The sequence below is a fragment of the Lissotriton vulgaris genome, chromosome 3_2 (assembly GCF_964263255.1).
Source record: "Lissotriton vulgaris chromosome 3_2, aLisVul1.2, whole genome shotgun sequence".
Taxonomy (NCBI): Eukaryota; Metazoa; Chordata; class Amphibia; order Caudata; family Salamandridae; genus Lissotriton; species Lissotriton vulgaris.
In genome coordinates this window covers 298,201,671-298,228,997 of record NC_141690.1, presented here as the reverse complement: position 1 = coordinate 298,228,997, position 27,327 = coordinate 298,201,671, and the positions used below count along the sequence as shown (strand labels likewise).

At 50.1% G+C, this 27,327-nt stretch overlaps 1 protein-coding gene across 1 annotated transcript in view; it reads left to right on the top strand.

The window, feature by feature from the left end:
- The window catches only part of LOC147725754 (von Willebrand factor A domain-containing protein 2-like), a 233,632-nt gene that overhangs the window by 187,277 nt on the left and 19,028 nt on the right, over positions 1–27,327 (top strand). Inside the window, exon 6 of the mRNA XM_086964585.1 lies at positions 9,234–9,380. Coding sequence (XP_086820711.1) covers positions 9,234–9,380 — 147 coding nt within the window. The remainder of the gene's footprint in view (positions 1–9,233; positions 9,381–27,327) is intronic.

The window sequence follows — 27,327 nt, the reverse complement described above, 5'->3', positions numbered from 1 at the left end:
GCCATTTGCCTCGAGGAAGGCTTTCAGTTGTTTGTTGACGGTCTTCTCGATGACTTTCGCTGGAGAGGGAAGAAGGGAGCTGAGCCGGAAGTTTTTGAGGTCCTTGGGTCCGCTGTGGGTTTCTTCAGTAGAGCGTTGATCTCTGCGTGTTTTCAGCTCTTTGGGAAGGTGGCGGTCGAGAAGGAGTTGTAGATGATGTTCCGGTGGTGGGGTGCGATGACGGCGTCTGCTTTGTTGAAGATGTGATGGGGGCATGGATCGGATGGTGAGCCGGAGTGGATGGTGTTCATGACGTGGGTGGTGTCTTCAATGCTGATTGGGTTCCAGGTGTTGAGGGTGGCGGTGGGGGGTGATGGTTCTGTGGCTGATGGCAGAGTCTGGGCGCCGAAGCTGTCGTGTATGTCAGTGATCTTGCGGTGAAAGAAGGTGGCGAGTGCGTCGCAGAGGTCTTGCGATGGTGGGATGTCATTGGAGTTGGCGCTCGGGTTGGAGAGTTCTTCCACGATGCTGAAGAGCTCCTTGCTGTTGTGTACATTGTTGTTTAGGCGCTCCTTGAAAGAAGTCCTCTTGGTGGTGCGGATCAGTTGGTGGTGTATGCGGGTGGCGTTCTTGAGAGCTGCATGGTTTTCTGCCGTCTGTTCGTGGTGCCAGGTCTTCTCGAGGGTTTGGCAGGATTTCTTAGAGTCCTTGAGTTTGTCGGTGAACCAGGTGGCTATTCTGTTGTCGGGCTTGCTAGGAGGGTTCTTCAGTGGTGCGGGGGTGTTGGCGCAGTTGCTGATCCACTGTGTGAGGTTGCGTGCGGCGGCATTGGGGTCAGTGGGATATATGCCATTACAACGCATGCTTTTACCACGCATGCCTTTACGACGCAGTTTTTACAACGAAAACCTTTACAACGCATAGCGCTTTGGGGTGCTGGATAGTGAATAGTTTAATTTACTATTCCAACTCCAGTCCCCGTGGACACTAGGGAAGGTGTTGGATAATAAATTAAACTTATTCCCTATCCTAGAGCGCCCCCCAGCGCAATGCGTTGTAATGGTTTGCGTTGTAAAAGTTGCGTCGTAAAGGCACTGCGTGGTAAAAGTTGCATTGTAAAGGATGTTTCCGGGGTCAGTGGTGTTGGATGGCGGGTTCTGGCTTAGTGACGTTGTGAGCTGGTCGGTGGTGATTTTTCTCCAGCTTCTGCGGGGGATCTGCTGCAGGTGGAGGTGGGATGTAGTCTTCTTGAAGGTGAAGTGGATGCAGCTGTGGTCGGTGCAGTGGAGGCCGGTGGTGTGGCTATAGGGGACGTGGTTGCTGGCGGAGAAGATGGGGTCGAGTGTGTGTCCGGCGTAATGGGTGGGGGTGGTCACCAGTTGTTTTAGTCCAAGGTTGGCTAGGTTGTCGAACAGGGTGGTGGTGTTGTTATCGTTCAAGTTCTCCAGGTGGAAGTTCAGATCCCCTAGGAGGATGTAGTCTGCGGAGGCGAGGGCGTGCGGGCTGATGAAGTCAGCGATGGCTTCGCTGAATTGTGTACGTGGGCCCGGGGGTCTGTAGATGAGGGTTCCTCTGAGGATGGACTTTGGGTCATGGTGGATCGGGAAAGGGTAGGTGTTCGGGGGTGGTGAGGGTTTCCTTGGTGTTGGTTGGGACGCTGATGGTGTTCCTGTGGATGATGGTGATTTCTCCTCCGGTTTTGTTGGTGCGGTCTTTCCGGGTGATCTTGTAGCCTTCCAGAATGGCTATGGCGATGTTGGGGGCTGAGGAGGCATTCATCCAGGTCTCCGTGAGGAAGGCGATGTCCAGGGCTGTAGTGTCGAGGAGGTCCCGGAGTTCGACGGCGTTCTTGTGGATGGAGCGGGTGTTGAGCAGGATGCACTTGAGGTGGTTGTTGTTGCCTGATGCTGAGGGTGGGGTGAAGGTCCGGAGGCAGGTGAAGTTGCATTCTCGGCAGGAGAATGGTCCGTGTGTGCGCTTCGGGGTGGCTCGGTAGCAGGTGGATGATCGGCCGGTGTTGAGGGCATGGAGCGTGGCGGTGTCGTATTTCAGTCGGGTTTCTTGGCTCCCGCGGGGGCCAGGGGTTCTGGCGCTGGACGCGGTCCAGGCGCGGACGGGCGCAGACAGGCTTGCCTTAGGCTGACCTTCAGTGCGCCAGTGGCGCGGCCGCACAGCGGCCTGCATTATGAGGGATGAGGGAGGGAGGAACAGCTGGGAGGGGGGGAGCGGGGATGAATCGGGTCACGGGGGGCGGGCTGTAAGGGACACAGCGGTGGGAAACGCGGGGCAGCCGGGGGGCAGAGCGGTACAGAACAACGGTGGCGAAAAACAAGCAATGGGCACAGAAGGCAAACAAAAACACAGTGGCAACTACGAACGAGCACAGAATGCAGACAAAAACAGTGTCAAACACAGGCAGCAGATAACGGAGACAGGGGCAAACTAAAGGGCAGAGACTATGAAGAAGGACAAGTACAGACAGTAACAGATAAAAACAAACAAAAATGATAAACAGCAGGGAAGACACACGAAATACTTACAGGCCCACCACTGGGCCACCAGGGATGAGGCGCAGGCAGGAGCCTGCGGGTGGAGGAGGGCCTCGAACTTGCAGCAGCAGTGAGGAACGGGGACACAGCGCCAGCAGGGTGTGCTAACGCGGTGGGGGACCTGCCCGGCTTGAACCAGGGACTTGGGTCACTCTGCTACTTTGCGACAATGCAGGCACTCTTACGCTATTGTACAAGGGCTCATGCGTGGTAGGCAGGATTGTTTTGGGCAGGAAGGAACACCTTCGGTATTTACCCCAAATATTTTGTAATCCCGATTTTTCAGATTATATTTTCATGGACAGCCCTTGAGAAAGTCCTATTTTCTCTTCATGGCCATTCAATAGGGGTTTTCCAAATCTAACTATATTAATTTGCCATTTGTAGATTTACTTTCATGGTTAATGCTTTATTGTCTTGATGATAACCGTCTAATTCTATAGAGGTCGAAACCCCGTCAACACCACTGAGGTGTCATATCTCAAATCAAAGGCAGGCATGCCACGGCCAAGCCCATCACCGAGAGAGGTTTGTTAAAATACCTTCCAGCCTCATGATCCAGGGCCTGGGATTATGTCTCAAACAAAAGGAACAAATGATGGGCAGAATGCTGAACAATGCAAACTTTCACCTCCAGTCACAAAGATCTGGGTTTAATCCATTGTTTTTTTGCTCACCAAGCCACCCCAGTTTGGACCTAGCCTTATGCAAATAGGTCTTGACTGTGTTCCTTATGGGAATAGTCCATCCTGAACTGCCAAGCCAGATCCTCCCTGGACTCGAAACAAGCATCCTGGGAACGGTATTGGGGCATCACCCCCATCAGCCAGGTTAGCTTGAATCCAGTGGTACAGTGAGCACATGACCCATGTCTGGGCATTCCCTTCCCACTTAGGACGATACAAACAAAAGGAACAAATGATGGACGAAAGGTAAGCATTCATCCCCAGTCACAAAGATCTGACTTTTTAATCCATCATTCTTTTGCTCACCATACAACCCCATTTTGGACCCGGCCATGTGCAAATCAGTCTTGACCCTTCTCCTCATGGAAACAGTCCAGCTTGAACTTACAAGCCAGGTCCTTCCTGGACCGGAACCAAGCATCCTAGGACCGGTATTGGGGCATCACCCATCATCAGTCAGGCTAGCTTAAATCCAGTGGCGCAGTGAGCACAGGACCCATGTCTGGGCATTCCCTTCCGACTGAAGTAAATGACTCAATTAGGGTCACTCGGGTCACTCGCGACCACCTCTCATCCTTCCACACAAATGAAGAGTCAGTCAGACAGTAGAGAAAACAAACCAAGTTATTTATTAGAATAAAGCTCGAGCGGAGTCCAGTCTGACCAGCCTCCTAGGATTGCTGTAGAGGAACTGACAAAAGCAAGCATAAAGTTACATTATGTACATTCCAGAACCAATAAAGACACGCCCATTATGGAATTTTCTAAACAGATGCTGTAATACAGTGGAGTACAAAGCATAAGTTTCGATACCGAGGAAGGGCACACATTATCCACTACTCAAGGTCACTCGGCTTGTTCCCACTACTAGACAAGTGGGAGAAGGCCTTTATCTAACGGGAAAGAACATTGTATTCATGAAAGAAGCAAAGCTCGGCCATGGAGAAATGAAACCTACCAAGGTCGTTTTCTTGAAAACAGCTAAGGAGTACTTTTGATCGCGATACAAAATGGTGTCTAAAATACAAAATGGTGCAGCGAATACTAACTTATATGAACAAAATCATTTCTATTCTAACAGACCCCCAGTTAGCATGAGCTAAAACAGTTTGTGTTTAGAACAAAAAGCGAACAAATGTGAAGAACAGGAACACATGAATACATTTTTATGCACATTCCATATTGTCTGCATTAGGAAGGGAATCTGTAAGAAGGGAAGAGTTTTCGAAAAAGCCCTCATCAATCTGGATGATGTTGTCTACCTCCTTTTGCATCATAATTGCAGCATTGGTTTCATGGATCGATATTTTCCTTTTGGGAGTCAAAACAGTAGCACAATAGGAGCACCGCAGAGGCAGACATTGATTGAGGACACAGCAGAACACCAATATCGCAACAAGATAAATCACCTTCTCTAAAATCCAGCCCCAGCCTCCAAAAAGGAACCAATTCCAATTCCCGCTCTCCATTCCCGTGACATTTTCACAGATATCTCAAATGTGGTGGGTAATATTCTTTTGAATATTTGTTATCCCAACTACACATTGGTCGCCAATTACAGCGCATGCACCACCACTCTTGGCCAAAATAAAATCAACTGCATACCTGGTCTGTTCGGAATAGATCTGCATGCGTTCTAACTGAGTGGTGATGTCACGCAAAGCTGCCACAGTGGTGTTGGATAATATTTGCAACTTACATCCAAAATATTCTCGAGCCTTTTCACCTCTAACCATCGCTATTCCTAATGTGAAAATTGAAGACCAGATATAGCGAAATGTAATACCATTGCTATAGTTATTTATCTCTATATCTGTCACTCCTTCACAGAACTCTTTTGCGAGAGTCCTTTTCACCCATTTCACCCTATGTTGGGCACGTCTGCAAGGCACACCCAAAGGTAATACCATTCCAAGGACCACATCTTCTGTACCATTATGAACATTGGAGTAAGTACCATTCGACAAAAAGAAAAATCCCGGTTGTGCATAATCTGGCCTTTTATAATTCACAGAAGAGTATCAAGAATTCCTCCCGATGGTACTTGAATCTTTCAGATGTACCAAAGGGAATGTCTGCTTATATAAGACCATCCCTGAACAATTTATATACAACGCAGTGTCAGTACTATTATCAATAGGACAAAAGACAGGGTAATAACCAGCTTTCCGGGAGACTGTCACTTCTTTGTAATGCCAACCCACCAATGTTATATTCTGTTCTTCCATATAGAAATTATCTCAATACGTAATATTATCACAGCCTGGGTAACCCTCCCCAGTTGGTTTGGGATGATACAGACACGGACCTAAATACCCAAAGCCAAACTCCCCTTTAACCTCAACAAAACCTAGTGGTTCAGTGTATGTATAGTTGACCAAAGACAAAGGATAAGTAGTCCATAGACTAGTGACAGAATCAGTAGGGTAACAAGCTGTTCCATTACCCAAAAATCTCTTATGTGCTTCGAAAAATATATTACTCAGAACCATTCTCTTGCCTCTTTTTGGGGAAAAACTCTTACCATTTTCATGGGGAGGGGGTACTCTAACACTCACAAAACCCCACCGAGAATGATCATCAACAGAATAGCTAAAATAACACACATGATCTTTCTTTTTTGGGTCCATGCTATTTACAAGAATCATTGGCTGCTCTTCATCAGATATTTTCCTACCGAAGGGATGGATAATATTTGGAGCAAGAGAAATGTAATGGGGCTAATCACAAGAAAACAGGAAATGGGCAAGGGTTCCCAGCGTCCGTCAGAGCCTCATGGGTGGGGCTATTTAACACTTTTTCATGGGGCTGCGGGATTCCACATCGCTCTGGATAGTGCACCTCTCTCTAGGGAAGAACACCAAACTTATCCTGTTGTGTGTCTGAACAATGCACCAGTCCCTAAACTACCGCTGGTACCACAGGCAAGGTACACCCTATTCTTTATCCTCGCAGTCCATCCCTACTAATCTGACTTCTCCTTTGGTGCACTGTTACTCCGTCGGGGATGCAAATTGAACCTAGCCAACCAGGCACAGAGGGATCAACAAAAAGGGGCTCAAACTCAGAAGGGCAAATTGTCTTGGGCTCAAGCACCGATGGGCCAGTAGAAAGGGGCTCCTGGATCGCCTTAGTCTAAGGGAGCACTGCCTCATTCAACACTGCGTTATTTTCTCCCTCTGTTTGTGCCCATGTCAACCAGGCATCCGAGAAGGTAAAAAAGAGGGGCACTTTCTCAAACTCAGAGTCGCTGACTCTGTCACTCATCCACTTGTTGTAGGGCAACGGTAGGGGTGCCTTTTTACAATGATGGGTGTGAATCCGGTGTTTTTAACCGGACACCTTCACAGCGCTCCTGGTGGCAAGGAGCACCTGGACGGGTCTTCTCTGTGAGAAGTTGGCCTGGTATGTGGTGTGCACTAATTAAAGTCGGCACCTTGCACCAGTCCAACCGACCCTTATTGATGATAGGGTAAAGACAACCTTTGAAGAAAGCTATCCTAGTGGTAGTTATGGAGAGCAGCCTTCAGGCTAAGTCGTGAAGAAATGTAAAGCCGCTTGTTTTACCAGTCTTTAATCTCTTGAATGACCAAATTAAAGGAGATCCACTGCAGGTATATATATAACATATATGTATTTATTTCTAAACAGTCTCTACTAATCTATTTATGAGATTAGAGGTCAAAGCACACAATTTACACTCACTAGATACACAGTACTAAGCACAATACGCGATAGTCCCCGGGGGGGGGGCTGCACCATATGCTAAGTAAGTGGTATAAGAACCACGACTTGACTAGACATATTGCCTAGAGCACGTAGACTCGCTGGGACCCCACGGAACCACCCAAGGTTGTGACACAGGAGACCCATGGGGGACACGTGCAGTGTAAGAACACAACCGCGAGCCCTGTACAATGCTATGCGAAAGTTGTGGTTGGAAAATTAAAGAATAAGGACACTTAGGAGCGGACTCTAAGCAAACCCTTTGGAACTAGGACAGTTCTACGGCCTGCACCCTTGACAGTTCTGGAGTTATCTTGTTACCTAACCCAGAGGAGCCGGGTGCTAAGTGGTCAAGTGGTTTCCGAAACGCTCGTCGATTTCAATGGCATTGTGCAAAGAAGTGCTGCTGCTGGGAAGAGGAGAAGTGTCCGGTGTGATCCTAGCCTGGATCGTAGATGGGAAGAACCTGAAAGCAGAGAGGACAGAGTCTATGTCACTTGCCAGTCACCAGGGGCACAATAGGCGAATTCCCACCGATGTTGGGTGCTTCAGGTACTAAGAGGAGAAGCTTGACTCTGCAGCCACGGGGACAAAGAGATGACGACGAAGACCAGGATCCGGATACGAGCTGTCCCACGAAGGATGTCAAGCGCTGAGGTGTCGGTGCTCGGATTAAACACAACAAACCTTGGCAACAGCAACCCATGCAGGAAGAGTAAAGATGCTTTTGTGCGGACAATCAAGGTCTTGGAGACTCCCCAAGCAATGGAGAGTCGGGGCACGTCTGGAACAACCAGGGAAGCCCACTGCAGTGTAAGTATTCCTTCTCAGGAACCCACAGGTAAACAGACCAGGAATTGCGAAGGGACCTTGAGTGGAAACAGAAAGGGCTGGCTCACGGAACACTAGTGGAGTGTCGGCCGGCAATCTTCAATAGAATTTCTGCTCAGGGTCAGGGCTACAAGTAACCCAAAGATCAGCCTCAGAGGTTGCCTCAAAACTGATGCTACTGCAAATCGTTGCGGTGCCCAGGGGTTCGGGTTGCACAGTCTCGGAGAGGGATATGGGCCTTAGACTTCTTGTGGGCACTGATCGACCTCAGAGACCACAGGAACCCACCTCCTGTACTGCAAAGTTCTTCAGAGTCCTCAGGAGCTTCAGAGATGCAGACTGGTCAGATGCATCTTTGGTGCCTGCCAAGCAGGGCAGTAACTTCTTTACTCCAAGGGAGATTCTTCAGTCATCTAGCGCAGTGTAGATCGTCAAAGTACTTGGTTTCTGTAGCAGAGTTTCCTCCAGGTAATATCTAAAGTTCTGTATTCAGGGGTTCCTATTTTATACCGAAGGAAGGGGTGGGACAAACTCTGGGGACCCACCTATAGGAGGGTCAGGACAGAGGGGTGGTTACACCCATGTCCTTTGTCCAGTTTCGTGCCAGAGCAGGGGCTGGTAGCGCCTATAACCGTTTTTTCACTCTTTTTGTCTATTTCCCTCTCTATTTTCCTCTCTCCCTTTCTTGATTCATCCATCTCCATCTCCATCTCTTTCACTCTTCCTCCTCCTTCTCACTATCTCTATCTCAGGCTTTCTTTATCCATTTCCTTCACTGTCTCTGGCTTCCTTTTTTTACATTCTGTCTCTGGTTCTCCGCCACTCTTTTTCTCCCAGCAGTTTCTTCTACTTCTCTCTTCTTTTTTCTATTTCTCTCAGTCATTGTTTTTCTATCCTTTTCCTCCCACCTTGTGCCTATGGACAATACACGGGATTCAAAAAACACATTAGGGCTGATTTACAAAAGTGTTTATGAGTAATAGGATTTATAATGGAATAATACTACAAGAGTAATATTTTACATACTTTCTTTTTCCTTACCTATTTTTCACTATTACTCACACTCTCTTCCACTTCCCCTCTATCTCTCCATTGCTTGATCTATTTCTGCCTGTACCCCTCTTTCTCTTTCTCTTGCTTCCTCTTTCTATTTCAACTGTTTCTTTCTCTTCATCTGCATTTCACTCATTCCCTCTTCTCTCTCTCTCTGTTCCCTTTATCTTGCTCCGTGTCTTTCATGCTCTTCCAGTCTTCCTCTCAACTCGTTGTCTCTTTCTCTGTCTCTGTCTGTCTCTCTCTCTCTATTCAGCTTCTCCCTCTGGCTCTCTTGTCCTCACCTTTCTTTTACTCTCTTACCTTTTTCCCTTTATCTCTCTTTGCCTGTAGCTCTCTTTCTTCTGAGTCCTCTTATTTAATCTCTGTCTCTCTCTTTAAATCAGTCCCTCTTCTTTTTCCCCCACAGCAGTGACCCAGTGTGACCAACATCACAAACAAGGAGGAGCCGTTGAACAGGAGTACACCTGTGCAAGACACAAGCCCGGAACTGAAGATTCCTCTTTCTGGATCGGTGTATTGCCCTACCTGAGAGAGACATTATGTCTCCACTCTGGTAAGTGAACTTAATTTAAAAGTTTGAAGCTTATTTGTTGATTTTAAAAAATACAGTACCAAAAATTAAACTTTAAGCACATTAACAGGAGTTAGGTTAAAATATATTTTCTTGCCAGGCCTCCTGTCTTTTATATATCAAAAAACCCATTGAAATGCAAGAAGCATCTGAACAAAAGAGCTCAGAGAAATTTGAGCTAGGTGGAAAAGAAAAAAATTAATATAGAAATGGAAACAATCCAGCCTAACACAAAACAGATAACCATCCCCGGACCAGGTATTGAGTGGGAACGGAGGGTGTTAGTTCTTTTCCTGGAACATCGTGGGCCTGGCAAGTAAGATTGATAATTCTGGATGGTTGGCACTTGTGAAAAGTTTTGATATGATACGTCTCCAGGAAACTTGGGCCATCGAGAACAATTCCATCGTTCACAGTAACACTCTCAGAGTCTCGACCAACACAGACCGCACCCTCAGCACTGCCGAACACCTGCACTTCCAGATCCACATCGACCTCAACACCACCCTCAGAGGACCCCTCATCTACAGAGCCCCCGGACCCCGACCACAGTTCAGCGACTCCATCGCTGACTTTGTCAGCACACACGCCCTCGCCTCCATGGACTACATTCTCCTCGGAGACCTGAACTTCCACCTCGAGAACAACAACAACACCAACTCCATCACCCTGATTGACAACCTAGCCAACCTCGGACTCAGACAACTCGTCACAACACCCACCAACTCTGCCGGTCACACGCTTGACCCCATCTTCTCCGCAAACCCCCATGTCTCCTTCAACCACACCATCGAACTCCACTGGACCGACCATCGCTGCATCCACTTCACCTTCAAGAAACCCACCACGCACCACCGCACCCAACAGATGCCTCGACGCTGCTCGATCTAAGTCACCGACGACTAGCTAACCGCCACCCTTGCCCAGAGCCCACCCGCCGACCCCACCGACCCCGACACCGCTGCCTGCAACCTCGTGCAGTGGATAAACGACTGCGCCAACACCCTCGCCCCGATCAAGAAACCCTCCAATAGTCACACCAACAAAAAAGCCAGCAGTTTCACTGAAGACCACCGGGCCTCCAAGCAAACCTGATTAAAGCTGGAGAAGTTCTGGCTCCATGAACGAACACCGGACAGCCACGCAGCCCACAGGGACGCCACCCGCAGACACCATCACCTCATCAGATCTGCCAAAAGGACCTCCTTCAAAGACCGCCTAGACAACAACGCGCACAACAGCAAAGAGCTCTACAACATCATGAAGGAACTCTTCAACCCCAGCTCCAACACCAACGGCATCCCACCCTCGCAAGACCTGTGCGACTCGCTGGCCACCTTCTTCCACCGCAAGATCGCAGACATCCATGACAGCTGCAACGCCACGACCACCCCGACAACCACTGAGACCTCCGCCCCCACGACCACCATCCGCACCAACCGCCTGCTCTCCTGGACCAACATCAACGACGACAACACCATCAAGATCATGAACACCATCCACTTCGGATCTCTGTCAGACCCATGCCCACACCACATCTTCAACAAAGCCAGCACAGCCATCGCACCCCATCTCCGGAAAGTCATCAACACCTCCTTTGAGACAGCAACCTTCCCGGAGAGCTGGAAGCATGCCGAAATCAAAGCCTTACTCAAGAAACCCAAGGCGGACCCCAAGGACCTCAAGAACTTCCGGCCCATCTCCCTGCTTCCGTTCCCGGCAAAGGTCATCGAGAAGACCTTCAATGAACAACTGACCCGCTACCTCGAGGAGAACAACATCCTGGACCCTTCCCAGTCCAGGTTCCGCAGCAACCACAGCACCGAGAGTGCCCTCATCGCCGCTACCGATGACATCAAGTCCCTGCTGGACAACGGAGAAATGGCGGCCGTCATCCTCCTGGACCTGTCAGCCACCTTCGACACGGTGTGCCATCACACACTACGAACACCAATCAATCAATCAAAACATTTATAGAGCGCGCTACTCACCCGTGAGGGTATCAAGGCGCTAAGGGGAGGGGTGCTGTCACTGCTCGAATAGCCAGGTCTTGAGGTGTTTTCTGAAGGTGAGGTGGTCCTGGGTCATTCGTAGGTGTGTGGGGAGTGAGCTCCAAGTCTTGGCGGCCAGGTAGGAGAACAATCTTCCTTCGGGGGTGGTTCTGTGGATCCATGGGACGGCTTCGAGGGCGAGGCCGGCTCATCGGAGCTGGCGGGTGGGAGAGTAGAGCGAGAGTTGTTTGTTGTGGTATTCGGGTCCTTTGTCGTGGAGCTCCTTGTGTGCGTGGGTGAGGAGCCTGAATGTGATCCTCTTGCTGACGGGGAGCCAGTGCAGGTTTCTCAGGTGGGCGGATATGTGGCTGTGGCGGGGGATGTCGAGGATGAGTCGGGCGGAAGCGTTCTTTATGCGCTGGAGTCGTTTCTGAAGTTTGGCTGTGGTTCCTGCGTATAGGGCGTTTCCGTAGTCCAGTTGACTGGTGATGAGGGCCTGGGTGATGGTTTTTCTGGTTTCGGTGGGGATCCATTGGAAGATTTTTTGGACCATGCGTAGGGTGTTGAAGCAGGATGATGAGACGGCGTTGACTTGCTTGGTCATCGAGAGGGAGGAGTCCAGGATGAATCCCAGGTTACGTGCGTGGTCAGTGGGAGTAGGTATGGAGCCCAGTGCTGTGGGCCACCAGGAGTCGTCCCTGGCGGAGGGGGAATGTCCGAGGATGAGGATCTCCGTCTTGTCTGAGTTCAGCTTCAGGCGACTGAGCTTCATCCATTCTGCAACGTCTTTCATTCCTTCCTGGAGGTTGGTTTTGGCGGTGGCTGGGTCCTTGGTGAGGGAGAGTATCAGTTGGGTGTTGTCAGCATGATGTTGATGTTGTGTTTGCGTGCAATGGCAGCGAGGGGGCTCATGTAGATATTGAAGAGTGTTGTGCTGAGCGAGGAGCCTTGGGGTACCCCGCAGATGATCTTGGTGGCCATTGAGCAGAAGGGAGGAAGGCGGACTCTCTGGGTTCTGTCGGAGAGGAAGGAGGTGATCCATTCCAGGGCCTTTCCTTGGATCCCGGTGTGGAAGAGGCGGGTTATCAGGGTGCGGTGGCAGACGGTGTCAAAAGCTGCTGAGAGGTCTAGGAGAATGAGGGCGATTGTTTCTCGTTGTCCATCAGGGTCCTGATGTCGTCGGTGGCTGCGATGAGGGCGGTCTCTGTGCTGTGGTTGGCTCGAAATCCGGACTTTGATGGGTCGAGTGAGTTGTTTGTCTCGAAGAAAGCAGTCAGCTGTTTGCTGACGGTTTTCTCGATGACTTTAGCCGGGAAGGGAAGAAGAGAGATGGGGCGGAAGTTCTTGAGGTCTTTAGGGTCTGGTGTGGGTTTTTTCAGAAGGGCGTTGATTTCGGCGTGCTTTCAGCTTTCAGGGAAGGTGGCTGACGTGAAGAAGTATCGGCTTTGTTGAAGATGTGATGGGGGCATCGGTCCGAGGGGGATCCTGAGTGGATGGTGTTCATGACGTGCGTGGTGTCTTCAGTACTGATGGGGGTCCAAGCGCTGATGGTGGTGGTGGGGGTCATTGGTTGGGTGGCTGGGGTCGGAGAATAGGTCCAAAGCTGTTGTGTATATCTGCAATCTTACGGTGGAAGAATGTGGCGAGGGAGTTGCAGAGGTCTTGTGACGATGTGATGTCGGTGTTGCTGGCGCTGGGGTTGGAGAGCTCTTTAACGATGCTGAAGAGTTCCTTGCGGATGTATGACGGTACAACGCATACCGTCCCAACGCATCCCTTTACCACGCATCCCTTACAACGCACGACTTGCGTTGGGGGTGCGGATTTCGAATAGTTTAATTTACTATTCTAACACCAGTCCCCGTGGACCCTAGGGAAGGTGTTGGGATAGTAAATTAACTACTTTTAATCCTTTAGCGCCCTCCAGCGCAAGTCGTGGTAACGACTTGCGTTGTAAGGGATGCGTGCTAAAGGTACTGCATTCTGAAAACATCGTGGTAAACGATGTTTACCGTTCCTTGCTGTTGTGGGTGTTGTTGTCTAGTCACTCTTTGAATGATGTCCTTTTGGTGGTGCGGATCAGCTGGTGGTGTTTGCGGGTGGCGTTTTTGAGGGCTGTCATGTTTCCTGTGGTCCGATCGTGGCGCCAGGTTTTTTCGAGGGACCGGCAGGATTTCTATGATTCTTTGAGGGCGTCTGTGAACCATGAGGTTTTTCTGTTGTCGGTCTTGCCTGAGGGGTTCTTCAGTGGAGCGAGGTCTTCGGTGCAATTAGTGATCCTTTGAGCTAGGTTGTTGACTGCGTCGTTGGGGTCAGAGGTGTCGGCTGGCGGGTTCTGGCTCAGTGATGAGAGGAGCTGGTCTGTGGTGATTTTGCTCCAGCATCTGCGTGGGATTTGTTGTGTGCGACGGTGGGGTGTATTCTTTTTGAAGGTGAAGTGGATGCATCTGTGGCCGGTCCAGTGTAGTTCTGTGGAGTGGCTGAAGGCAACGTAGTTGCTGGCGGAGAAGATGGGGTCGAGCTTGTGGCCGGCGAGGTGGGTGGGTGTGTCCACCAGTTGCCTGAGTCCGAGGTTGGCCAGGTTGTCGAGCTGAGTGGTGGTGTTGTTGTCGTTGTTTTTCTCCAGGTGGAAGTTCAGGTCCCCTAGGAGGATGTATTCTGGTGAGGCTAGGGTATGCGCGCTGATGAAGTCGGCAATATTTTCGCTGAATTGATTGCGCGGGCCTGGGGGTCTGTAGATGAGTGTTCCTCTTAGGGTGGTCTTGGGGTTGGTGTGAATTTGGAAATGTAGGTGTTCTGCGGCGGAGAGTGTGTCTTCGGCATTGGTCGTGATGTTGGTGTCGTATTTCAGGCGGGGGCCAGGGGTTTTGGCCCTGGGTGCAGTCCAGGCGTGGACAGGCGCAGACGGGCTTGCCTTAGGCACGCCTTTAGCGAGCAGTGGCCTGTATTATGTAGGGGTCGAGGGAGGGAGGAGCAGCTGGGAGGGGGAGCGGGGACCAATCAGGGGTCAGGGGGCGGGGCCGCAGGGGACGCAGCAGCGGGGACGAAGGAGCAACATCGGGCAAAAAACTACAGTGGGACGGGCACAGGACGCGAAAGGGAAATACAATAAATACAATAGACGCAGCAGGGCACAGAACGCAAAAGGAAATATAATAAATCAGTACAATCAGCAGTAGATACAGAAAGAGATAGAAGGAGGCAATGCTTATGATCACTGGACCACCAGGGATCGAACCGGCGGCAGCAGCAGCGAGGCACAGGGGCACAAGGACACAGCACTAGCAGGGTGTGGTAGCGCGGTGGGGGGGCGACCTGGCCTGAAACCAGGGTCAAGGGTCGCTCCACAACACGCCTCCACAACGCCGGGATTCAAGAGAAGGCCCTGGACTGGACCACCTCCTTCCTCACCGAGCGTCCGCATTCCTCCCTTCCGCTCTGAAGCCACTGAGATCATCTGCGGCGTACCCCGGGGCTCTTCTCTCAGCCCAACTCTGTTTAACATCTACATGGCACCGCTAGCCCACATCGCCCGTCGGCACGACCTCAACATCATCTCCTACGCCGATGACACCCAGCTGATCCTCTCCCTCACCAAGGACCCCCACACCGCCAAAACCAACCTTCACGATGGAATGAAGGCCTCTGCTGAATGGATAAGGAACAGCCGACTGAAGCTGAACTCGGACAAGACAGATGTCCTCATCCTCGGATCCACCCCTTCGGCCTGGGACGACTCCTGGTGGCCGACCACACTGGGAACCGACCCAACACCCACCGACCACTCACGCAACCTATGGGTCATCCTCTACTCCACCCTCTTCATGACTAAACAGGTCAAGGCCGTCTCCTCCTCCTGCTTTAGCACCCTCTGCATGCCCCGCAGGATCTGCAAGTGTATCCCCACTGAAACAAGAACGGTCCCCCAGGCCCTCGCCAACAGCAGGTTGGACTATGGAAATGCCCTCTACGCAGGAGCCTCGGCCAAACTCCTGAGATGGCTCCAACGCATCCAGAATGCTTCTGCACGCCTTATCCTCGACATCCCTTGCCGCAGCCACATCACACCCCACCTGAGATACCTGCACTGGCTCCCGGTCAACAAGAGATTAACCTTCAAGCTCCTCACCCACGCACACAAGGCACTCCACAACACCGGACCAACGTACCTCAACAGACGACTCAGCTTCTACACCCCCACCCGCCAGCTCCGCTCTGCCAACCTTGCCCTTGCCAAAGTCCACCGCTTTCGAAGTACGACCTCCGGCAGCAGATCGTTCTCCCACCTCGCCACCAAGACCTGGAACACCCTCCCCATCCACCTACGGCAGACCCAAGACCTGCTGACCTTCCAAAAACTCCTCAAGACCTGGCTTTTCGAGCAGTAGCAGCATTCCCCAACCCAGCGCCTTGAGACCCTCACGAGTGATTAGTGCGATTTACAAATGATATGATTGTTTGATTGATTGACCACCTGGATGGCTACAAAACCATTTTCATCCCAGCAATTCCATCCCTGTCAGAGAGCTAAGGGAGGCTCACAACCTTTGTCTCATTAGCTGTCCTTGACATCTCTGTTACTGCACTTTATGACTCATCCAATGGACATATGATGTTGCTGTTTAGTCGAAACAACAGAACGAGATTGCCAATACTGATACTCTATTTTGGGACAATTAATTCTCAACCAAAAAAGGACTCCTGCTCAAATTTGGGAAATGCTACTTAATAGCTATTTTTTATTTTGCAAAACGGATTTAGGAAGGTATATTTATTTTAACTTTCAACTCATAAAGTCAAAGCGCAATACAGTTTATATACACTCCCTTCATAGGCAGGATAGACTTTTACACAGAGGAGGTGGCATTGCCATTCTTGTAAAATCCCCCTCTCTCTGTGTGATCAAACCTATACCGCTACCCCTATCTTGTTTGGAAGCACTCTATTTTTGTATTGCCCCATCTCCTTCAATCTCCTTCTATGGGATCCTTATCTATAGACCCCCTGGCCCTAGGGCCAGCTTTCCCTCTGAACTTATGACCATCCTTGAACCTTATATTGGAAAAACAGCCTTTACCATCTTGGGTGATTTTAACTTTCACCTAGATGAGACCAACTCAAAGGACACGATCTCTCTTGTTGAAACCCTAAAAGCATGTGACTTCATCCAGCATGTAAAAAGTTCCACTCATAAGGCAGGACATATTCTTGATGGACTATTCTCTAATGATGACAGGCTTTCCATCGGCTCTCCAATACAGGTGGTCTGGTCTGATCACTTTGCTGTGCCATTTGAACTTTGCATCCCCGTCACCTGCCCCACTAATCAGACAACCCCTCCTTTTATTCTCAGGAGAAACCTAAGGAATATCTCTGATGAGACTCTTGCCCCTTTGATCTCCACTCCGAAACTTTTAGCTGTCAGTGATGCTGCTGAGGCAGCCCAAACTCTGACTGACTCCATCTCTAACGCAGTGGAACATCTTGCTCCCTCATCCTTGTGCTATGTAGCACGCCTTAAACCTACGGCACCTTGGTTCTCCGACCAGCTGAAACTGATGAGACGGGGCTGCAGGAGTAGTGAGAGAAAATGGAGGAAATCCTGGGACGCAAAGGACAGAGAGGCTCATAAATCTGCATTACGGGCCTACAAACAACAAGTGATAATGGAGAAACAGGAATATTTTTCAAATTTGACCAGCTCTCTCTCTTCTTCCAGGGAGCTCTTCAAAATTGCTGACTCCTTATGCTCCCTGCAACTCCCCGATCCCGTAGTCAGCTCCCAACAACTCTGCAATGATATTTCTGATCTCTTTCACAACAAAATACACGATATACACGTTTCTCTTGAAGCCCACTGTCTTGCTCTTGATCAAAACACTCCTCCTTTCATATCCAATCTTGATTCACTTGGCAAGGATCCCCCCTGCCTACTCACAACTTTTCCCTCCCTATCCCTTGAATCTCTGAACTCACTTCTGGATAGGACTAAATCGGCCTCCCCCCTTGATCAGATACCACTTAAAAAACTGAAAGAGTGCAGAAATTGCCTTCTTCCTCCCTTGCTTGAGGTCCTAAATAAGGCTATTACTCAAGGTTCTTTTCCTCCGATTTGGAAGAAGGCAATTGTGAAACCTCTGCTTAAGAAGCCGACTCTGGATCCGGCCATGTTGAAAAATTTCAGGCCGATTTCCCTCCTTCCAGCGCCCGCGAAGATGCTTGAGACACATCTGAACTTCCATCTGTCTGCCTTCCTCGATTCTTCTGAATACCTGGATAACACCCAACACGGTTTCAGAAAACACCACAGCATAGAGTCCGCCCTTACCTATGTGGTCGATAACATCCGTTGCAAGGTGGACTCTGGCCAAACCACGGTTCTGGTTCTGTTGGACCTCACGGCCGCGTTCGACACCCTGTCCCCCGCCATTTTGTCATCTCGGCTGAGGGAAGCTGGTGTCACTGGACCGGCCCTGAGCCTCCTAAACTCCTTTTTGACCGAAAGGGAACAGAGAGTGATGCTTGGGAACCACCTCTCCCCTGCCAAGTCTTTGCAATGTGGGGTGCCACAAGGGTTGGCCTTAAGCCCAACCCTATTTAACATCTATGTGGCCCCCCTTGCAAGACTAATTAAATCTCAGGGGATGGAGGTGGTATCCTACGCAGATGATACCCAGATTATGGTCTCTCTTGCTCACACCTCAGTTAGTACATCTGCCGCTAGTTTTAGGGTATGCATGCAGTGTGTGGCAGACTGGATGACTATAAACTCCCTTAAACTAAATGGCGAAAAAACCGAGGTGTTGATGTTTGGGAAGAACCAAAATCTATGGTCGAGCGAGTGGTGGCCCACCTCCCTTGGCATCTGCCCCACTCCCTCCCTATCTGCCAGAAATCTTGGAGTGGTATTTGACACCTCGCTCTCTATGTCCCTGCAAGTTAACAGGACCGTGGCCACTTGCTGTGGTGTGATCCGGGTACTCAATAAAATCCGTGGGTACCTCTCCCCCCAGGCGCGTAAACAGGTTTCAGTCGCCCTGGTAGGCTCGAGGCTGGATTACTGCAACTCCCTGTATATGGAAGCCAACAAAGGTCTGATCCACCGTCTGCAGATTCTTCAGAACGCTGCAGCGCGTTTTGTTTTGGATCTTCCTAAAGCCTCCTCTGCCACCTCGGCCAGGAAGGAGCTTCATTGGCTTCCGGAACAGCACAGAATCGCCTTCAAAATTCTCTGTCTTACCCACAGAGCATTGATGGATGGTCCTGCTAGTGCTATTGGTTCCCTTCTTCTGCGTTATGTCCCCACAAGAAGCCTTCGCTGTGCGGGACTTTGTCAACTAGTTGTCCCCCGTGTTAAACTTGCCAGATGGGGAGCCAGAGCCTTCTCCGTGGTCGCTCCGCAGCTGTGGAACTCCATCCCCACGGAAATAAAAACTCTCCCTTCCATCGAGTCTTTTAAAAAGGCTCTAAAAACCTGTTTCTTTAAGAAGGCCTACTTATGATAGAATAGGACCTGGTAGGATGCAAGCTTCTGTATTTGATCTAGGCGCCTTGACGCCCACTGGGCTAAGTATGCGCGTTACAAGAAACCCCTCATTCATTCATTCATTCCTCAGGACGTGATGCACTTTTTAATGTTTTGTACTTTTTATGCTCTTCCTAGACAGTTATTTATCATTCCTATTCTTTAAAAAACGGGTTTTAGAAGGGTGAGACCAGTTGTTATCTTTTTACAACTTCTTTCTAGTGATACCGTTTTGTATACTCTTAACTTTTTACGGGTTGCCGTCAGACTCAGGTCAAGTGGTAATTAACATCTGTATCGTAAATCATGTAGTTTTACTCTGTGTTTTGATTACCTGGAATTTATTATATTTGTCAATTTGTAACCTAAATAATGGTATATTGAAGTTTGTATGATTTTTCTGGTTTATCTTTAAAGCCAAATAAACTTTATTGATGCTGAAACAGATAACATGGCATAAAAAAAACCATGAATATCAAATGGTGGAAACCCGTAAACCTCTGCCTCGGAGATGTACAACACATGTCCAAGAGGGTTGGACCCATGCCATAGGCTAACTACATGAGATATTTTTACATACACTCAAACCATTATACCGTAGGCTAACTACACGAGATACCTTTACATACACTCAAACCATTATACCATAGGATAACTACACAAGATACCTTTACATACACTCAAACCATTATACCATAGGATAACTAGAGGATTGAGGCTACTGACCCTGGTCACAGGCATGTTCTTCTCCCGCAGCTCATCACCATCGTCGCTGCTGTTTAGCTCTTAACTCCTCCCTCGAGGGGTTTGAGGCCACTGCCTGCCTGCTTCTTCTTGCCCCCGAGTTGTGACTGTGCTCTGGGTATTCCTTTTCTCCTGCTGTGACTTTTGCTGCGTTTACTGTCATTTTTACTGTATTGTTGTTCCTGATGTATTTTGTTTTGTGTCCTCTGTTCTTTTTCTCACACTCTGCTGCTCCCCCTGTGGCCCCTCCCCTGCTCTCGCTCGTTCCTGCCTCCCAGCTTCATCCCTTCCCCTCCCCTATTTACTAGCGGCCGCTGCGGGAAAGCGTAAGTGAGGCCGCTGACCCAGGTCACCGGCACGCTCTTCCCGTGCAGCTCATCACCATCATCGCTGCTGTTGAGCATTTGACTCCTCCCTCGAGGGGTTCGAGGCCACTGCCTGCCTGCTTCTTCTTGCCCGTGAGTTGTGACTGTGCTCTGGGTATTCCTGTGTGTCCTGCTGTGACTTGTGTTGCGTTTACTGCTGTTTTTACTGTATTGTTGCTCTTGCTGTATTTTGTTTTGTGCCCTATGTTCATTTTTTTCGCATGCCGCTGCTGCCCCTGCGGTCCCTCCCCCTGCTCTCGCTCATTTCCATCTCTCAGCTTCCTTCCTCCTCCTACCTATTTAATGATGGCCACTGCGCAGTCCCATTGCTAAGGCAAGCCTGCCTGCGCCCGTCCGCGTCCCGACCGTGGCCAGCGCCAGGACCCTGGATCTTCAAGGCCCCACCGATATGATTCCGCAGCCTTCCACTCACTGAATCCCGGAAGACAAACCAACTGTGAAAGATCTTCACCGAACACCACCCATGGATAGTTCTCCTGCAGACTCTACCAGAGATCCTTCACCATCGACAACGCTCGCCCAACCGACGAAGGCCCTCTGGATGCACTCCTCGCCCAAGCCTTGACATGCATTCTGCTCAACATGCGCTCCCTACACCGACATGCCATAGAGATCTGGGACCTGATCGACACCCTCTAGCCCGACGTCACCTTCTTCACTGAAAACTGGAACAATGCCACCTCCGGCCCGATATCGCCACTGCCATCCCCGATGGCTATTATTATTATTATTTATTATTATTTATTTTTGTAGAGCGCGTAGTCACCCTGAAGTATCCCAGCGCTAGGAACCCTATCTCTTCAGTTCAGCGGGCCGAGGGCAAAGCGAAAGGGTGGGGGGGCAAAAGATCAGTGTTATGGGTAAGCATGAATCATTGGGGAAAAAGATGAGTCTTGAGCCGCTTCCTGAAGCGAAGGTATTGTGGTTCGAGTCGCAGGTCGCGGGGGAGCGAGTTCCAAAGGCGTGCAGTTTGGACTGCGAAACGTCTTCCTCCTGAGTGGGCTTTCTTGAATCTGGGGGTGGTGATGAAATTTTCTGTGTCTGAACGGAGGGATCTTGTGGATTTATAGGGTGTGATGAGTTTACTGAGAACAGGGGGGCCTTGATTTTGTAGTAGTTTGTGGGCTAGGCACAAGGCCTTGAATTTGACCCGCTCCCTTATGGGAAGCCAGTGGAGGAGTTTTAGAGCAGGTTTAGCGGAGGTTCTGGCAGGGGTATTTGTGATAATCCGGGCCGCAGTATTCTGGATTCTCTGAAGCTTGTTAAGGGTCGCTTCAGGAGCGCCTAGATAGATCACATTGCTATAATCAAGCCTCGAAAGTATTAGGCCTTGAATTAGCAATTTTTGGGAGTTGAAGGGCAAGAGGGGCAAGACTTTCCTCAGAGATTTCAGGAGCCCGAAGCAGGTCCCGGCTACTTTCTTTGCCTGCACAGTGAATGAGAGGTCAGTGTCGAGCCACACACCCAGACTTTTTACCTCTTCTTTTGGATCAGGGGGAGGGCCCAGACAAGCTGGCCAGATGTTCGGGGAGAGTGTGAGCCCTTTCGGGCAGAGGAGCAGAACTTCAGTTTTCGTCCCTGTGAGAAGTTGGCCTGGTATATAATGCTCACTAATTTTTAGTGATCACTTTGTACCATGCCAAGCAACCCTTATGATGATGGTTGTAATTCAACCTTGTAGACCAGTTATCCTAGTGGTAACGTGGACAAAGCAGTCTTAGGCTAAACTCTGAAAGGCATGTGAAGCCAGCTGTTATACCATACACAACCCCCTTGAATACCAAATGAAAGGGACACCACACAGATATATATTGAAAATATATATTGATTTATTAACTATTAAAATCCCCTGGACTCTTTATGAGCACAGAAGCACAAGCGTTAAATCACAAGACAGTTTAAAATACACAAAAGTTGCACAATATGGATGAGCCCTAGGGGCCACCTAAACCATATACTAAGAAAGTGGTATAAGAGATACCAAGAGGAAAGTGAAGAGGCCTAGGGCCTTGGGAATCGCTGGAGCTATTCGAGACTGGCAATGACTAAGTCGGGAAAGGCCCACGGGACTCGGGTGCAGTGTTCAAAGTGCACGCACTTCTCAATACAAAGTCTATGGTGCTTAAAAAGTACAAAGTTAGTTTAAGGGCACTTCCGCTGAACCTAGAGGAACAAAACTTAAGACACAGACCCTAGAGGTGTGTACCAGTGTAGGGACACCGGCTTTGCAATGTTACCTCACCCACAGGAAGTGGGTGCACAGGGTCGAAGTGGCGTTGGGTTTTGACACGCAGGTTCTTGGCGCTTGAAGCTGAAGATGCTGCAGGCGATGTGAAGGAGAAGTGTCCGGTGGATCCAAGGGTGGATCTGAAGTGGTGAAGACCTGAAAGCAGAGGGGACAATGTTCAAAGTCACTGACCAGTGACCACCGTGGAACCAGATTGGAACCAGGCAAAGTCGGGTGCAAACAGGTGATGAGGTGTTGCTTCTCTCTGCAGCCACGTGAACACGAAGAGGTCAAGGACGTCCAGGAGTCGATCACGAGCTGTCCCTCGAAGGCTCTAGCTGATGGCGGTGTCGGCAACTCGATTGAAGCAAACAAGCCTTGGCTAATGCAAGCCACGGGGAAAGTGAAAAAGGCTTATTACTCGGACCAGCAAGGTCAGAGCGGGTACTCCTTTCTACAGGAGCGAGGGCAGGTCTGGAGCAACCAGACCCACAGTGTAACTTGTAGGTTTCGTCGCCAAGATGGCCGCTGACGACGTAACAAGCGGCCGGGATGGCGAGTCGAGTGGCACAAAGCAAAAGGGCCCCACGCAAATCGTGGAGATGCTGGAGGGCTGATCTTTGGTGCAAATGCTACTCGGTTGTGGGGCTTTTCAAACCTCAAAGCACAGAGTCGAGGGTGCCTCGGGTGCTGCGCAGTCAGCGTCTCGGCGGTCTTTCAAGATGGCCGCTCCCACGTCTCTCGGTGCCTCCACGGGTCCCTTCTTTGCAGGGACTGTGGATCGGGCTGTGAGAAGTCTGGGAAGCTGGGTCTTGTCAGGCTCTGGGCTCGGGCTCCGGCGGGAGGCGGCGGCAAAGCAGACGTCGAGGTGCTGGGTGATGCCTGTGTTCACAGGGTGGCCCCTCCTAGGCCACTAGGGAGATTCTCTTCAGTCTTCTGTGCAGCAGAATGTCGAAGTCCAGTCTTCTTCTTGTTTAAAGTTGATTTAAGGATGATCTGCTGTGCAATGGCACTGCTCCCCCTCTTATTCCAATCTGAGGGGTGGATCTCCTGCTAGGTCCCTCCCCTATGGGTGGGACCAGGAAGGGGGGTGGTTACACCCCCTCTCCTTTGTCCAGCTCCTCGCCAGGACTGGGGCTGGAAAGCCCCAGAACCGGTTTGGGCTGGCTTATGCACAGGGACACCTTGTGTGCCCCAGGCATGTCTCAATCTATTCAGCCCTGTCCTACCCAATACACAAAACCCTGTCTGGGGTGGTGCTCGCACCTCCCCAGGCAGGAAACCCTTTGTCCAGGCCCTCCTCGCTGGAAGGACTCCCAGCAGCAGGAGGTCAGACATGTGTCTGTGGTGGCAGCATCCATTTTGTGATGCTGAGGCTCTGTTTAACTTTAACCGGGGTTAAGGCTACACACATGTCGTGTCCCTCTAGAAGGGTGGAATGCTATCCCCATCGCCAGAACTGGCGAGGGGATAGTATTCCAATTCGTATGACACCTTACTCGACATGTTTTGATAAAGCCAAACCAAAGATAGCATATAACCGCGAGGATTATAATGCACTTAAGAGTATATGGTATGGCAATATCCCAGAACAGCTTAGGGATTGGTTCCCGACAGCTGCAGACAGGCTCAGCTCATGCTAGAGCACCATCTCACATGTAACCATGCACTCTGCCCCCAGGATTGCAGGGGCCTTCCATAGGAATGGCTTACAGGTTAACATGTGTCCAGTTTACGGTTAGATATAGGGATACTATATCTAAATAAGAGGTGATTACATCAACTTACCCCAGCTGAGTGATCAGCCAGTTGTGTCAAATCTGGAGGCCAGGCCAGGGGTGGCACAGGACGTGCTGCAGCCCCTGGTAGGCCTTGGATGCACCTATGCCCTGGGTACCTAGGGTACACTGTTACAGGGGCCTATAAGGTGAACCAGTTCCAATTATGTTATGCACCTAGGGTACATGGAGTCCATTTTAAGGAGAGAGCAATCAGCCTGGGGCCCTGAATAGCAGGATCCCAGGCCAACTAAGTCAAAAACCAGCTAAACACCAGGCAAAAAGTTTGGGGGTAACCATAGTCAGATATCCACCTTCCTACATAACCCCCCCCCAAACGAAAGGAGATAAGGCTATCCTTGACCAGGTAAGCCTATATTGCCTAAGTGGCCATATAAGGAAGTACCAGCTCTGGCTTGGTAACCCCCTGTCTCATGGTCCACTAAGCAATCCCTCACCCTAAGGGTATCTGAGGGTCTCCACCATAGGGAATCTCTACCTGTGGTGTGTCTTTGCAAAGTCAAAGGCTGGTGTTGAGATGGAGTACTGAAGTGAGTTTCCTCTGTAGGGCTCAGCTTCCTCCAATCACTCTCCACCATGTGTGCCTTTCTTTCTCTGACTGAGTTGCACTGTGCTCTCAGGGTCAACCTCTGGCTACCTAAAGCTGGAGGCTGGGTCCCTCTGTTTGGCTTACTGAAGGGACAGTTCAGGTTTGGGCCCTTAGGGTCCCAGGTTTGGCTGTGCCCAACAATATCCATCTGGGGGAGGTCCCTAACTACTTTTAAGGGGGATCCCTCAGGAGTTTTTAAAGTTTGCACCTCACTAGGGCTACTAGTTTCGGTGCCCCTAATCTGTGGATGGGGGCGCTTTATTTGACAGGGGGCCCTTTGGGTCTCACTGTCCTTCTTGTCCTCTGCAGCCCTGGGCTGAGTAAGGCAAGGTAGAGAGGGGCAGGTTACCTGCTCCAGACTGGGTCCCACCTGAGAAGGGTCCACTGCCATCAGAGGCTCTGTCAGGCCAGGCCTAACAACCTCTGGGACAGTTCCTTCATCAGGGGTAAGATCAGTTCCCTGAGGAGGCTGATCCTTTCCTAAAGTCTGGTGGGAGGGAGATTTCTCTTCCTCCTCCATGCTCTCAGTTTGGGTGGAGTGATCCATCATTTCAGGCTTCACTACCCATGTATCTGTTTGAGTTTGGGCTGTGGCCATCACAGCCCCTCCAACCTTTTCAGGAGGAGACTCAGTTTGGGTATGGGCTGTTACTAGTACAGCCCTGCTACTCTTTCCAGGAGGGAAGTTATCTAAAGATGGGGCTGAGGTTTGCTCAGCCCTCCCAACCTTTTCAGGAAGGACATCTTGAATTGGGGCTGTAGCCATTACAGCCCCACTAACCTTTCCATGGAGATTTACCATTCTAGAATGGGTTTGCTGTTCAACCTCAGCCCAGGCTGAGATTTCCAAATCATTACCCAGTAGGCAATCTACAGGCAAGTTTGCTGACACTGCCACTCTCTTTGGGCCAGTGACACCTCCCCAGCTAAGATTGACTACTGCCATGGGATGATTGGTTTCTATGCCATCAATGTTTGTCACCTGATATCTGGCATCAGGTAAAAGTTGCCTTGAGGGGACTAGACATTCAGCCACCATGGTGATGCTAGCCCCTGTGTCTCTGAAGGCCTCCACTTTCAAGCCATTGATGAGGGGCTCCTGTCTATACTTGCTCAAAGTGTTTGGGCAAGCTGTGAAATTGGCAAACCCCATGCCAGTCTTATAGACAAGAGTATCTGAGTTAGGGGACCTGGATAGGCCAGAGTCCACCTGTCCTCCAAAAGTAAACCCACCCAAATTCTTGGGGGTGCTCCCACCACCTGGGGGACCACTGCTAACAGTGACAGGAGGTGTTGGAGCCTTACCTGGAGGTATATTCTCCTTATTGCCATTCTTGGGACAACAGCTATCTGTTTTGTAATGCCCCACCTGTTTACAGGTATGACAATAAGGCTTTTTCTGGGATGTAGAAGTGTCTTGGGACCCACCCCCATTCTTGGAGTTTTGGGGCCCTGGGGAAGTCTTTTCCTTACTTTTATCCCCACCCTTCTCTTGAGGCTTGGTAGTCTCTTTCTTTTGGTCACCACCTTGGTTCTTAGGCCTGATCCTGGTTCTGACCCATTTGTCTGCCCTCCTACCCAATTCTTGTGGGGAGGTCAGATCAGAGTCAACCAGGTGCTGATGTAGAAGCTGATTTTGACAATTACTTAAGATTTGCTCTCTCATAATTAAATTATACAATCCTGTATAGTCATTAACCTTACTTCCCAGCAACCAGCCCTCCAGAGCCTTAGTGGCACACTCAACAAATTCAGACCAGTCCTGAGTCTGTGTCTTCTGGTTATCTCTGAACATTAACCTGTACTGTTCAGTGGTTAAGCCTAACCCATCAATCAGAGCACTCTTCAGGACCAGGTAGTTTCTAGAATCCCCATCACTAACTGTGAGGAGTCTGTCTCGGCCTCTACCTTCAAAGGAGAGCCACAAGATTGCTGCCCACTGCTCTTGAGGGATCTGCTGTACTCTGCAGGCTCTCTCCATTGCAGTCATCCATTTATGGATATCATCCCCAGCTTTGTAGGGGGGCACAATCTTACTCAGGTTTCTGTTATCAAAAGACCTGTCTTTATCCTTGTGGATATTGCTGCCACCAGTGGGTTCTATTACCCCACTCTCTCTAGGCTGTCTTGCTCTAGCAAGTTTCTCCTTGGCCAGGGCAACCTCTAACTCTTGCCTCTGGATCCTAAGCTCAGCCTCTCTCATCTTGGCCTCATGTTCCCTTCTCTGAGGGCTAGTCATCTCCCTTCTGGAGTGACCATGAGAACCTCTAGAAGCATGGGAGTTGTTAGAGTCACCTGAGTGAGTCCTTCTCCTCCTAGGCTTCTGGTTAAGTCCACCTGGGGGTCTGAATGGGTTGTTACCTGATTCATTCCCAAGTAAGCTTAAGTTAGCCTGGTTCAGTCTACTGACCAGCACCTGACTATCTCTGTCATCATCTGACTCACTGCTTTCCACCTCCTCCTCTTCCTCCTCTTCCTCTACATCTACCTGAGGAGCTCCAGTGGTGGAGGCTTCCTCATCTACCAGGATGATAGGGGCAGGGGTGTCTACAGTGTCATCCTCTGAAGGATGGCCTCCTTCAGCATCCCCTGTGGGGTTTGCCTTAGAGGGCTTTAGAGTCTCAGACTGGTCTAAGAGCTCTCTTAGGTGGTCTGTCGTAGGGGAAGG